The sequence below is a fragment of the Lissotriton helveticus genome, chromosome 3_1 (assembly GCF_964261635.1).
Source record: "Lissotriton helveticus chromosome 3_1, aLisHel1.1, whole genome shotgun sequence".
NCBI classification, from domain to species: Eukaryota; Metazoa; Chordata; class Amphibia; order Caudata; family Salamandridae; genus Lissotriton; species Lissotriton helveticus.
This window is the reverse complement of record NC_136061.1, coordinates 500,187,433-500,203,080: the sequence shown is the minus strand read 5'-3', so window position 1 is coordinate 500,203,080 and position 15,648 is coordinate 500,187,433. Positions and strand designations below refer to the sequence as shown.

The 15,648-nt window shown below is 43.8% G+C and overlaps 1 protein-coding gene across 3 annotated transcripts in view; it reads left to right on the top strand.

Annotated features, from left to right (window-relative positions):
• STAT1 (signal transducer and activator of transcription 1) overlaps nucleotides 1-15,648 on the top strand; it is a 786,410-nt gene that overhangs the window by 150,353 nt on the left and 620,409 nt on the right. For all 3 annotated transcript variants that reach the window (XM_078680398.1, XM_078680397.1, XM_078680399.1), the window contains exon 8: nucleotides 12,795-12,946. In XM_078680398.1, coding sequence (XP_078536524.1) covers nucleotides 12,795-12,946 — 152 coding nt within the window. The remainder of the gene's footprint in view (nucleotides 1-12,794; nucleotides 12,947-15,648) is intronic.

The following is a 15,648-nucleotide window of genomic DNA, read 5'->3' as shown; positions in this document are numbered from 1 at the left end:
AGGAAGGAGGGGTATGAGGTGAGTGGGGGAGAGAAAATTGGGGAGAGGGAGGGTGTAATAAGGATAGTACACAAGGGCTTAAGACCCCCAATATTTGCTGAGCATGTGTGTTTTAGGTCTTTTTTGAAGTTGAGATAGGAGGGGTTTTCTGGTAGATTTTTAGGCAGAGCATTCCAGATGAAGGAGGCCTTTCTAGAGAAGGAGCAGGATTTTGAGGTTTGTTTTTTTAAAAGCGGGGGGATAAGGAGAAGAGAGTTGGTGCTTCTCAGCTGGCGGGCGCAACCCGCTTTCTTGAGTTTATTTGAGAGGTAAGATGGGGTTTTTTGGTAGAGGGCTTTATGGGTAATGTAGGCTATTTTAGAGGAGGAACGTCCTTCAATAGGAAGCCAATTAAGGGCCTTGAGGGCAGGTGATATGTGATCGACGCGTTTGTATTCCGTAGTGAGCCTAGCCGCTAAGTTAAGGACAGATTTAAGGGGGGTAAGGTGAATTTTGGACGTTCCGGCGAATTAGGCATTTCCTTAGTCAATTTCCGATAGGACTAAAGATTGGACAATCAATTTGAAATCTTCAGAGGGGATAAACGGTTTGATTTTTTTAAGGTGCCGGGGTGTGAGAAGTGATCCCTTTGCCGAGTTTTTTATTTGGGAATTGAGCGTTAGCTCTCTGTCAATGGTGAGGCCAAGAGATTTAACTGATTCAGCGAGGGAATGAGAGCAGTTGAGGGCATTAAGGTCAGAGATCCAAGATTGAATGGGGAGAGGATTGTTTTTAGGAGTGAAGAGGATGATTTCAGTCTTGCTGGGGTTGAGTTTAAGGTGATTGGAGAAGAACCTAGCTTGAATCTTGATTAGGGGAGAGTTGAGTTGAAGAATATCGGCGTGTGATTTAATGTTATAGTACAGTTGGGTGTCAACAGCTTATAGGTGGTAATTTATTCCGACTTGTTTGAGTATGAGGGTCAGGCGTTCCATAAAGAGGTTGAAAAGTGCGGGAGAGAGAATTGATCCTTGTGGGACAACAAGGGATATAGGTGTGGGGGAGGAGAGGTGGTTTTGTATTTTAACTTGTTGGGTTCTGTGATGGAAGTAGGAGGTAAACCAATTAAGGACAGCGCCATTTAAGCCGAAATGATCTTGGAGCACCTTAACTAGGGTTGAGTGGTTTACTGTGTCAAATGCAGCGATAAGATCGAGAAGAATGAGTATGCAGGATTCTCCCTTATCTAGGGCGAGGTGGAGATCATATACTATATTAAGCAATGCTGTTTCTGTGCTGCAACCTTTGTGGAAACCGGATTGAAGAGTGTCGAGTAGGTTGAAGGAGTCAATGTGTTTATCTAATTTCAGAAGGGCACATTTTTCGAGGGCTTTGGAGAAGAAGGGGAGATTAGAGATGAGGCGGAGGTTATTAGGGTCAGCTTTGGGGTTTTTAGGAATGGGTGTTATCTGGCCAAGCTGGAGGGAAACTGGGGCGCACCCGGTGGAAAGAGAGGAATTGATGATACTGGTCCAGTAAGGGGCGATGATGTGCTTTAGTTCATGGATGAGGGGGTCTTTTGTATGAGACAACGGTTTAAGTTTGGATATGATGTTGTTAAAGACTTTTAGTTCTGATACGGGATTGAAATTATGCCAAGAGGCATTGTTATTAAGCAGAGGTTCAGTGGGGCTAACTTTAGGTAGGGTGGGTGAGGGGAGGAAAAGGGACGGTGTGAGGGGTGGGGGTATGAAGGAAAGTGGAAATAGAGTCCCATCAGGAGGACATTGGGAGGTTGGGGGGGCTGTGTAATCAGGAAGGATTTATCAATTTTGGCAATTTTTGCGCTAAAAAAGCTTGCAATTTCAGCGCATTTGTTGGTGGATGCAAAAAGGTTTGGGGGGCCATGGATGTTTGGTTTCTAACAATGTTTAATAATTCTCTGGGTCGGTTCTTTGCCCTGGAGAGTTGTGCGTGGAAGTAGGAAGCCTTTTCAGAGGAAATTTGTGTTCGAGGCATGTGGGCTGCAGAATTTATATCTTAGCATAGATCGCCGCCTAGTGTTGGGTCCGGATGATTGCACCTTGTTGTCCTGGAAGAGTCTTCGAAGTCTCACGAGATAGGTGACTCCTCCCCTGGACTACAGTGCACATGGGCATCTTCTCCATCCTTATATTGTTTTTTTCCGCCATTGGGTTCTGATGTTATACCTCTACTCCAACTTCGGAACCAAAACTAAACTACTTCCTAAGGCCAAAAGGCCTTCTACTTCGACGGTACTGTTCTCGTTTGGTACTTTTTCACTCAACCAAACTTTCCATCTCGATCCGGTCGTCGACGCGGGCCATTGGGCCTTTCGACGCCACGTGGGTCTGCTGTCGATGGAAAGGAGCCCGTTCAAAAGGTGCCCACAATGCCACTCCAAATTCCCGCATACTGACAAACATACAGTATGTAACAAGTGCTTATCACTGGAGCACAACGAAGAAAATTTCCCAGCGTGTGCCCAATTCCGTTTGAAGAAGACCATCCTGAATCGACGGGCCGCTAGGCAAGAGATGCAGCGGCCGGCACCGGAACCGGAGAACATCTTCGATGATGAACACGACCTCCCAGAAGCAGCGGACTCAGATCTAGAAATCGTCACCGTTGAGGACCAGTCGGACTCCGATGACCAGATCACGCCGGGGTAAAAAGTGAGTACCCAGCCCCCAACACCGCTTATACCAAAAGATAAGGCTCCGGTCGAAGCATCACCTAAAGGCCTTAGCCGAGATCGACAAGCTCCTTCAGAAGCCCGCCTTCCGGCTCGGCTCCGAAGCCCAAAACCAGGCCTTCTGATAGCCCGGGACCGAGTACCACTCTCCCCAAGAAGGTTGTCGACCCCAAGAGGGTTGTCGAACCGAAGGTCGTCGAACCGAACAAGGTCGTCGAACCAAAGGTCGTCAAACCGAGGAAGGTTGTCGAACCAAAGGTCCTCGAACCAAAGAAAAAGGTTCTTGAGCCGAAAGCTATCGAGCCAAAGAAGAGCCTCGAACCAAAACGGGTCGCCGATCCAAAAAGAACACCCGACCCAAAGAAGGCCGTCGATACTAAAAAGAGTGTCGATCAACAAAAACAGGATCACACTACAAAGACCGTCGAGCCGAAAAAAGCCATTGACTCGACCAAAAAAATGGAACCGAAAAAGGTCGAGCATAAAAAACGTATCGAACCAAAAGCTCCGGTCGATCCGAAACAGGTCGTCGAGCCAAAAAAGGTTGCTGAACCTAAAAAGACTGTTAAACCAACAAAGTACGTCGAACCGACAAAGGTTACCGATCCCAAAGCAACAGCCGAGCCGAAAAAAGCTCCACAACCAAAGGCCCTCGAGCCAAAGACTCACAAACAAGTCACTAAGCCAAAAACATCGGCGCCAAAGCCACGGACAGTTGAGGAAGAACTCTTCCATCCTGATCCAGTGAGTGAGGATCAACCTAAACTGTATATAGACCCTGAAACAGGACACGTTACAGTTTACTACCGGAAAAAGAGACCATTGGACACGGACACTGCTTCCCCTGTTCCTCCAAAGAAAAAAAGACTTCGAGACATCTCCCTCAAGGCCTTTTACTCCTCCTCCTTTCTTTCCTAATATGCCTTTTGTGCCCTACTCTCCTACACATTCAGATTATAATGATGGAGATAACATGGGGGTAGATCCTCAGGATAATTTTAATGAGCCAGAGGATCCTGATGCACAGGATGACACATGGGATGACCAGAATGATCCATATGACCCACAACCCATCCCAGACACCTCCCCATACCCTACAAAGCCGCCGCCTACTGACGACACCATTGTTTTTAACCAACTGCTGGATAGGGCAGCAAAATACCACAATGTCGACATGCACACTGACCCAATAGAAGAAGATTTTCTATTTGACACTTTTCCTACTTCTGAGAAAAATGTCAGGACACTACCTATGTTAAAAAGGGTACTAAAACACGCGCCAGACATATTCAAAGATCCATCCAGAGCACGTGTACTCAATCCCAGGATTGAGAAGAAATATAAAGCGGCCCCTACAGACCCTACTTATATTAAATCCCAGTTGCCTTTAGACTCACTAGTAGTAGCAAACGCTCGATAGAGAGCTAACTCACAAACCACAGGAGATGCCCCCCCTCCTGACAAAGTGTCTAAAATATTAGAAGCCTCAGGCAAAAGAGTAGCCTCACAGGCTGCTAATTCATGGAGGATTGCAAACACACAAGCACTACTAGCACGCTATGATAGAGCACATTACGATCAACTTGAAGGTTTACTGCAACACCTGCCAGAACCTTTTAAAGCTCAGGCTAATGACCTCATACAGGAAGGCAAATTTATAACCAATGCTTCCATCAAATGTGCGCTTGACGCAGCTGACACATCAGCCAGGTCCATTAATACTAGCGTATTACTACACAGATACGCGTGGCTACGCATCTCTGGTTTTAAAAATGAGGTGCAATCCACCATCCTCAACCAACCAGTTAACCAAGACTTCCTGTTTGGCCCTGCAGTAGATACCATCTTAGACAAAATTAAAAAAGATACAGAAACTGCTAAATCTATGGGCGCACATCAGTTTCAACATCATAGAGGTTCCTTTCGTCGCTCCTCCTACAGAGGCTCCACAAGAGGCAACACATCACAAACTTCCTCTACATACAAAGGCAACACCCAAAGTTCCTTTAACCACATGGATGCTGCACATAATCCCCTGCTGTGCTGGACAGCAATAAAAACGGGTGTGGTCATGACGAGCTCAGCTCGTCATGAGCACAGGAGCACTGTACTGCATGACAAGCTCAGCTCGTCATGAGCATGGAAGGGGTTAATAAAGGCTCCAACAGAGGAGGTTATAGGGGCAACAATAACAAGGGCACGGGACGTGGCGGCAATAACACCAGAGCCTCCTCTGCCGCCAAACAGTGACTTCATCACACTCCCTCCAGACCATTCAACACCAGTCGGAGGCAGAATCAAACAATTCCTACCAGTCTGTAACTCCATTACCACAGACAGGTGGGTGAGACAAATTATCCAGTATGGTTATTGCCTGGAACACACTTCTACTCCTCCCAACATACCACCCAAACACCGTCCTATGTCCAAAGAACATATTACACTGTTACAACAAGAGGTCGTGTCCATGCTACAAAAGGGAGCAATAGAACCAGTCCATTTTCAACACCAGGGAACAGGGGTAAACTCTCTATACTTCCTAATTCCCAAAAAGGATGGAACCCTCAGACCCATACTAGACCTCAGACCGCTAAATCAATACATACTCTCAGAGCATTTCCATATGATTACTCTACAAGTACTCCCGTTACTCCAGCAAGGCGACTTCCTTGCTACATTAGACCTCAAAGATGCATATTTTCACATACCTATACATCCAGCTCACAGAAAACACCTCAGGTTCACAATAGAAGGCCAACATTATCAATTCCAAGTCCTTCCCTTCGGGGTGACTACAGCCCCAAGAGTTCACAAAATGTCTAGCGGTAGTAGCAGCACACCTCAGAAGGCAACACATCCATGTGTTTCCATACCTCGACGATTTGCTCATGAAGGCCAACTCATACACGCAGTGTGCAAGCCATACGTCTCAGACACTCCAGCTGCTGCACAGTCTGGGTTTCTCCATAAATTACCCAAAATCACATCTACAGCCCTCCCACATACAGCAATATCTGGGAGCTACAATAGATACCTCAGTAGCATAGGCATATCCAAATGCAGCCAGGATAGCCAACATGCAGACTCTCATTCACAAGTTTCAGCCACAACACTCTTTGCCAGCTCGAGTGTTCATGCAGCTCATAGGCATGATGGCCTCCTGCATATTCATTGTCCCTCATTCCAGACTTCAAATGCGTCCATTGCAAGAATGCCTAGCACAGCAGTGGAACCAAGCTCAAGGACAACTAAAAGACCTAGTGTTGGTACACAGTCGCGCTTACAACTCTCTGCAGTGGTGGAACCCGCAAAACCTTTCCAAGGGGCGACTGTTCCAAGAGCCGGTTCCACAAGTAGTACTAACAGCGGACGCATCACTGACAGGTTGGGTTGCCCACTTACTTCAATACACAGTCCAAAGGCTCTGGACAATCAAACAAAAGACACTGCATATCAACCACTTGGAGTTGCTATCAATATTTCTGGCACTGAAAGCATTCCAGAAATACTTGTACAACAAGGCTGTGTTGATCCGGACGGACAACATGACAGCCATGTACTACATCCAGAAACAAGGAGGGACACACTCTCCACAGCTGTCGCACCTAGCACAGAGCATATGGAGGTGGGCAATTCCAAAGAACATTTTTCTCCTAGCAGAACACCTGCCAGGGAAAAACAATCAGATAGCAGATCTGTTAGGCAGACAAAGCCAACAGCTACACGAATGGGAGATTCACTCTCAAGTACTCCAACCATTCTTCCAAGAATGGGGGCATCCAGAGATAGATCTGTTTGCCACAAATGAAAACTCAAAATGCCAGTACTTTGCCGCCAGGTTCCCACATCCGTTGTCACAGGGCAATGCGATATGGATGAACTGGTCAGGCAGATTTGCGTACGCTTTTCCACCAGCCCCACTAATTCCGCTAGTGGCACGCAAACTACGCCAGCAGTCACACAATGATCCTGGTTGCTCCCACATGGGAAAGACAGCCATGGTACACAACGTTCCTAGAACTCTCAGTAGTTCCCCACCAAAGACTGCGCCTCTCGCCCCATCTTTTAACTCAGAACCATGGAGAAATCAGGCACCCAGATCCCAATCAGATGAACCTAGCGATCTGGCTCCTGAAGTCTTAGAGTTTTGTAATTTATTGCAATAATAACCAAATCAATCCATTAGATGCTTCCATCCAAAACATTATCTGTTACCTCTTGCATCTTCAAAGATGCAATCTAGCATACTGTTCCATAAGGCTACATCTCGCTGCTATAGCAGCATATCTCCAGAACAGCAACATCTGTCCCTGTTTAGAGTACCCCCAATCAAAGCTTTTATGGAAGGTCTTAAAAGGATAATCCCTCCAAAGCACCCACCTTCACCAGTCTGGAACTTGAATTTAGTACTTACCAGACTTATAGGACCTCCTTTCGAACCACTCCATTCATGTGAATTACAATTTCTAACATGGAAGGTGGCATTTTTGATTGCCATTACCTCCCTCAGGCGAGTGAGTGAACTACAGGCACTAACCATTCAAGAACCTTTCATGCAAATACATGCAAATAAGGTAGTACTTCGCACTAACCCTAAATTCATGCCAAAAGTCATATCCACTTTCCATATCAATCAATCCATAGAATTGCCAGTTTTCTTCCAAAACCCACAGTCAGTGGCTGAAAGAGCCCTACACACACTAGACGCAAGGAGAGCTCTGCTATATTATGTTGACAGGACTAAATCATTTAGGAAAACAAAGCAACTGTTTGTTGCTTTTTCCCCACAGCATAAAGGTGATCCCATCTCAAAATCAGGAGTAGCCAGATGGATAGTTAAATGCATACAAATATGCTATCAAAAAGCTAAACGCACTCTAACAGTTCCCCCAAAAGCACACTCTACGCGTAAAATGGGGGCATCCATGTCTTTCCTAGGGAATATTCCGCTTGAAGACATATGTAGGACAGCTACATGGTCTACCATACACACTTTCACTAAACACTATTGTGTAGACGTGCAAACAAAGCTGCAAGCTGCTGTAGGTACAAAAGGGGGTGGTGATGGACGGAGCATCCGAACCAATCAAACACTCACACCCAGTCAAAAGATCTGGGTTTGATCCATCACCGTTCTTTAGCCCACTCTGCCACCCCAGTTCAGACATGGCTATATGCAAATCAGTCTGACCCTGTGCCTCATGGGAACAGTCCAGCCCGAACTGCCAAGCCATGCCTTCCCTGGACCGGAAACAAGCTTCCGAGGACCGGTTTCTGGCATTCCAGCCGTCTTCAGCCCGGCTTGCTTGAATCCAGTGGCAAAGTGAGCAAGGGACTCATGTCTGAGCATACCCTGCCACACTTATGGCGGCCAAAGCGGTACAAAAGGGGGTGGTGATGGACGGAGCATGAGGCACAGGGCCAGACTGATTTGCATATAACAATGTCTAAACTGGGTTGGCAGAGTAGGATTTGGACTGAGTAGGGAGAGGTTAGTTGATGTGGAGTAGTATGGGGAGTGCGATAAAGAAAGAGAGAGACATAACTACGGAGGGGATTAGTAAAAAAAGGGAAAGAAGGAGTGTGATAAAGTAAGAGTATGAGTGAGCTAAGGCGCATGTGGGTGTGGAGGGAGAGGTCAGAAGGGGGGTTTAGAGGAAAGTATGAATAGTAGGCCTAGTTGTGAGAGCAGTGGAGCTAGAGTATAGATTATAGTGAAAGATTCAGGCAACAGAACGAAACAGTGCAGGAATTATGCAAAGTGCATAAAGGCCAAATTAAATAGCGTTTAGGGGGTAACATAAATAACAATTGCGGTGTAATTTTGGTTATAATGTTGAGGCCTGGTAGAGATAGCAGTAGTAGCCTTTAGAATTATACAAAGTGCATAAGGGCCAAATTAAATAGCGTTTAGGAGGTAACATAAATAAATAACAATCGCGGCGTATTTTGGTTATAAGGTTGAGGCCTCGTAGTGAAAGCAGTAGTAACCTTTAGTGTATCTGAAGTTTGGCTTGCTCATGGAGAACCAAATAGTTGAGTCGGGTGATCGGTGGTTGTCAGATATGTGTTGTATCCTTGAGGTGTAGCCGTTCCAATATGGCCGCCTCCTTTGCTCCTGGACTGCCGAAACTCACCAGATCGCCAGATTACAAGTAATTTTGTGGTCTGGCAGGCGGCGTGGCGGTCCTGCGGCACTGCTCTTTAAAGGCTAATTGTGCTCCTTAAACAGCACCACCACAGGACCGCCAGTGCATGTAAATGCATGGGAAGGAATGCACTGTGTCGTGCATTTCTTCCTGTGTAGGAACTGGGGATGCAAAACTACAGGTGGGCACAACATGTGCCCACAAGCATGCGCCCCCATGCACATAGGCAAAAGGGGGTTCTGCAGGGCCCCCTTTGTTGCTTCACTACCACCCTTTTCAGGTTGGTTCCACTGCCATGAAAAGGGTGGCGGTGAGGCGACTCAAAATATTCTCGGTGGTGCCGCTGTGGCACCATTAGTAAATTCTGACTGTGAACTGCTGCCAGACTGCCACAGGAACATTGATCGGCTGCAGTTCAGTGGTGGTCTGACCGCCACACTTATAATACTGTGGGCGGTCCTACATTGTGGCAGTGGTCGGACCGCCACCACAACTATGACGGTCCCTTGGACTGCCGTAGTTGTAAGAAGGCCCTAAGCCTCTGGCCTTGTTTGTCGGGCTTGGTTCTATTGGATAGAATGGATAGTGATCACAATGCCCTGAGCCTGACCTTAGTGGGTAGAATGGTTGAGAAGCAGCTGATTGTAGGACCTGCGAGTATTGGGACTATTTCCCATACTAATAATGGTAAAGCCATTTGGTGGGATTGGGTGGATAAGATCCAGAGGCTCTGGAAAGAGCTCTCAGGAAGGTTACGTCGGAAGTTGAAAAACTTAAAGCCCTCCTCCCCTGAGCATATTAGCATTTCTGGATAACCACGAGGTCCACTTTTCTGATATTAGTTAACGTTTAGCCTAGACTAAAATGGTTTGTACCACAAATGTAAAGGAGATAGCTTGGTACAACGAATCATGTAGGGAAGCAAAGGCTGATTATTAGTGGCAGTAAAATCCATATTTAGGTAGGATTGGGTAAGGTATAGATCATCTTTGAGGAGGGAGTCTGTATTGTGCAAAGACAGCTAAGGATAAAAAAGCATTCAGTAAAATAACCTCAGAATGTGTTACTGCAATCAAGAGAGATCTGGGATTCATTGTCCAACCCCAGGATTGGGTAGCTCATTTTGGCTATGTATATTCATGCAGTGAAAAAACAGGAGGGAATGGAGAAGTCTTTTAGCAATTTCCTGATTTGGGTAACTCAAGCAAATTAGAATTTGATTTAAATGAAAACTTGTGTGTCTATAAAGTCTTGTCTCGCACCTAGAGCCCCCAGGCTGATGAGCTCCCAAATGATTTATATATGGACCGCCTGGAAGTGCCGGGTGCATATATCATTTTAATATCAAATGCAGTCCTGCATGGAATGGCGATCCCTTCATCCTGTAATCTGCAGAAATTATTCCAATATATAAGAAGGGGTAAGGCACGATCCAGGCAACTGCAGACCTAGTAGACTGATTGATACTGTGCAAAAAAGTTTTTGCAGCAAGCAGGTATTTGTGCACTTCCAAGGCTGAATACAAGTCATTAAAGTATTATTGGATTTCAAGACTGGTTTTCAAAGTAATCTTAATAGAATTGCTCAGGTTTTTCGTTTTAATTGTATTTTTTGGATATGTCAGTAATCAGCAGGGGCACATTGTACGTTGCCTTTCTCGATCTTCGTGATACTTTTGACCAAGGTGCCAAGTGGCAAGCTGTAGAGGGTTTTGGAGGAAATGGGCATCTCTGCAAACCTGCTAGACATATGGTTACATTCAGATAATTACACCTAAATCAGATGGAGGGTGGGGAGCCTGAACAACTGACAATCCATTTAGGATTAACAGTGAAGTCAGGCAGGGTTGCGACCTTGCACCAACCCTGTTCTCTTTGTATCTCAACTGAGTTGTGGATTGTTTGAAGAGAGATGATTGTGATTCACCAAAGTGGGTGGCTAAAGGGTGTGTAACACTACATTTTGCGGGCAACACTATTGCTTTCAAAATATCCCCAGGGGCTCCAGCAGTTGCTGAATAATTGTTTTGCTTTTTGTGTAGAGAGGGGTCTTGAGCTGAATAGCTCAAAGGCAAAATATACACTATTTAGTCCTTCAGAGCAAAAAAAGAGCAAGATTAAAATGTATGTGGACAAGGATGTAATTGAACAAGGGTCAAACTTTGTCTATTTGGGAGGAAGGTTAACACCAAACCTCAATTGGGATTTGCAACTCCTAAAAATACAAATACTATTAACTCCCCATACTGTGAGTATAGTAAAAATCCACAAAAAGACACTATCCAAGAGGGTTGCACCAGTCCTAGAGATTTACAACGTAAAAGCACTGGGGGCAGCCCTGTAGGGGCTGCATGAACACCAAAATGCTGTCAACAGTCGAAAATAAGTTCCAATAGCTCCAGTTTTCTTGGACATGGCATGAAGGGCAATAACTCAGACGTTCGAGTGCGGAATTCTTATCTGTTGGTATCGGTTATGATCCTCCCAAGCCATTGAACCATACCAAGTAGGTCCAAGAGATCTTATGTCGCCAGGGTGGGCTATCGAGAAAATTGAGATTGGAGAGATTTTAGTTATCCCCAGACGAATTTGGTTCAGTATCAAAGGAAGACCTAAAGGAAATACATTGGGACTTTGTGGCTGTCCAAATTGTTATAAATTGCAAGGGATCATTTACCATGAAGTTTACAGATTTTAAACCATGCCCTTGGTACTAGCTTGTAAATTGTATATCCAATTTAGATATAAATCACTCCCTAAAAAAAAGTTCTGATGCAAGTGGTTGACAGCTCCACCAGGGGGCGACATCTGTCCTGCATGGGCAGCAGCATCTGAGTCACTCATTTCTACATTATTCTCCTGTCCGGCCTATGGCTCTCAAAAAGCTAGATGGATAGTTCCCCTTTGTTGGAACCTGGATATCAAAAGGCACCTGGAGGATTTTAGGATGCTTACTACTGATACTACTAGATTGATGGTATATTCAATTGCAAAATTTCTTATGTATGTCTAAATCTGGCGTAGCAATTGTATCCAAGCCAAGGTAGATTGTGTAATTTTACCATAGGGATGAAGGTGGTCTGGCCATTGGCACTTCGTGCTTGCCTAAGAAGGATGAGAGACTCTTGCTGTATCCAGAAAAACATTCTTATATTGTCTAATCTTTTCTTTTTCTGTACTTGTCTCCTAATCATTTGTAATACCTATAAATTCTGTTACGCTGTGATGTTTGTTTATGATACAAACTCTTTTGCACTGTGTTGTCACTCTTGCACTTTATTATTATTATATTGTTATATATAGGTGTTCTCTTGTACTTTAAAGACATCTTTTCACTGATTAAGTGGCAGACTTACAAAATATTATCTATCTGCGTAACCCTACTAGGAATTAAATTGTCATATTTACAAAACATTTTTAGTATTGTTGCAAAAGCACCCAAACAGATGACTGGATGCTATTATCTCTCCCAACCACAAAGACACTTTTTTTCTTTTGTTATCTTGCTCCCATTCCAGCCATAAAACGATACGTTTTATTTGATGTGCTTGTATTTTACATTATGTTTTTAATTGCCAAGCCTTATAAACTAAGATGATAGGCTGCCAAGTGCAGAATTAATAGTAATGGTTAGCGGAAGTTTTAACCCATGTACAAGTGTTATAATACAGGAGGTTTACCTATTGGTTTCAGCTGGTGAAACGGAGTGCTTTCCAACAAAGGGCTTTAGAATGTACATGGCATGTGGAGCAATCGCAATGAGACAAAACAAATGTTTGTATAGCATGGTTATATCCTGGGAGTTTTTTTTTTTCAATGTACACTGCTGAGATGTTTTTATTTTTTAAATTGTACCACACACAAAAGCACACACACAACAAAGTACAACCTTTGCTTTATAGAACACGGCTGCAATTTAATTTACATTTAACCACTTACTATTTTAACCAGGACGTCATACAGAAAATAGCTGATCTGCTACAGGTTACCGACCAGACACAATATGCTTTAATTAATGATGAATTGGTTGACTGGAAGCGCAGACAGCAAATTTCCTGCATCGGAGGGCCACCCAATGCTTGTCTGGACCAGTTGCAAAACTGGTAAGTTGTGCTATCTGGCGACAAACCAGGACAACTGATTTAAATGATGCTTTCAGAATTGGAAGTAATTTATTGTTAATTTTTTGCATCAATATTTATTATTACTATAAAAAGGACCTCACACGTGCCACAAAAGATAATTTCACGTAATCAAACAGACGCAAACAAAATTAGTGAAATGTGTCAAACTAGTCTTAACTTAGACAGTATTTACCCCCAACGATTCCAAATGTATTTAATAACTTTGCAGATGTCGCCTAGAGAACTCCATGTGCAGGGCTCCTTTATTCGGCCTTCAAAAGGATTTGGAGACTGTACTCCAACTGATGTGTTTTTCACTTGTATCTGTGTCTCTCTGACTACTTATTTTATGTTCATTCTATAGCCATTTATATTGTTTCGTTCCACTTAGTTTTGAACGTTCTTCATATACATTACAGGCTGCATGACTGCACTATAACCCATTTCTATATTTCTACCTATTCCCCCGATTTTTCAAAATGCACGGTCTAGACACACCAGACCTATCTGATGTTACTAGATGAGAATTTTACCAATAGATATCTAGAAGACGAATCAAAGGCCTGATTCACAAAGGAAAACGTACACTTTTATATGTGTACTGTTTTTTTTGGGGGTATTCCCAAACTATGAGTTAATAGTAAGTTTGCGACTGCAGAGACTCCACAGTTGGGGCGGAGAACTCTTCGGGGCCTGATTCACAAAGGTAAAGTTACACTTTTGTGTAAGTTTACATTTGTCTTGGTATTCACATACTGCTAGTTAATAGCAAGTGTATTGTAGTTGTAATTGCATTTATATAGCGCTTGCTACCCCTGATGAGAAGTTTAAGCACTTTTACGGTGAGTACCAGTACCCACGGTTCGTAGTCAATCATAGTACTTATTCTTGGTTATTGCAATTAGTCATGTTCTCTAGAGAAAAGATTGACTGATTTTACTCCAGTTACTTTGTGATTGTATTAATACCAAGTAGGTATGCTCATTAGTTGGGACTATGTGGTTTCAGGTGAGATAGATAGGCTGGTGGAGATTAGGTAAAGTTAGATTACAGTGATAGGGTTTTAAAGACGAGAGGTGTGATATATATGAAAAGAGGTATCAGCCAATTGCATTATCACAATAAAAAGGATTGAGGCAGACAGGCATGAGACTAGGAGGAGGCCAAACTCTGAAATAAAAGGTATGCAGTGGAAGGAAGGTAAGAAGAAGGTCACTCTGAAGAAAGAAAGAATGTTAAGGTCAATTTTTTAATGCAGATTTTTAGGAGTATAGTGGTGGAAGGCTTTCTGAGATAGCAAGCATTCGGAGAATGCAAGCTGCAGAAAGAAACCACATCATACATAGTGTTCCATATCCGGAGCAGAGATCTTAAACATGTGGTTCTGACTGTACACAACATTTAAACAGGCCTAACCTGTTAACCAAGCCTAGGTCAGCCCTTTTAAACAGTCTGGCGTATTCCAATCTTGGTACAAGGTCTGTACGCTGTACAAGGAGAATTGGGCTGGAAACAAAAAGGTATCATTTAAAGCTCTTCCCTTAATTTTCTTTTTAAATATCTCCCCTCAATATTCTGTGATTAAAGGTATTTCATTCACTCACTCAAGTAGTTATTTGGCACTGGTTGAGAGTGTCTTGTCAAGCATAGTCAGATTTATACCCTGTTTAGTCACCTAATCCCACCCAAGTGTACGAGGCAGAGAATGGCAACAAGGCTCAAAAACACTGCACCACCCAGTGTAGTCACTTCTGTAGTACAGCACACGTATTGCCCTCTCAAATGACCAGCTACCACTTGGTCATAAACTAAATACAGTTTAGACAGAAAGATGAGAGACAATACAAATTATACGGGATGCTTCAATGTTCAATAATAGTGCTTTCACTGACTTCTTGTGTACATAGGAAGGTTCTTTATTTCTTAAGTTTCTTTGACAAGTAGGCACAGCCATCGCGTTTCGCCCTAGAACGGGCTTCTTCAGGGCTTTAAATACATACAAGAATTGATTGTAAAAAAGTACGTATGTCCCCACGTACAGTTTTCTTCAGAAGTATACCCAGCGTCACTTAGGTGACTCAGGGCCAGATGTAGGAGCCCTAATACCGGTCGGAAACTGCCGATTTCGGCCGTTTCCGACCGGTATTAGGGTTTTCAGATGTAGGGGGCAGAAAATTACAGAATCGGTATATTTACCAATTCAGTAAATTACCGAATCGGTAAATATACCGATTCTGTAATTCCAAATGTAGGTGGCACAGTTTACAGTGCCACAGGCCCTTAAGAGTCGGTATTTTACCACACAATCCTATTGTGTGGTAAAATACCGAATTCAGGTGTGCATGCACATCTGTGCATGCACACCTGTGCAATGTGACACACAGACATGCCCTTAGGGCATGTATGTGTGCCACATGTCACACAAGCCTGTACTTGGGGTGCTAGAGGGTGTCAAAGTGACACCCCCTGCACCCTTGCAGGATTCGTTATTTACCGATTCTGTAAATACAGAATCGGTATTTCCCCTTGATTCCTATGGGCTTCAAAGCCCATAGGAATAAATGGGAAATACCGATTCTGTATTTACAGAATCGGTAAATACCGAATGTTACAGATTCGGTAATTCTGAATTTAAAATTACCTACATCTGCCTCCTTCCTATTTACCTACTCTTGAATACC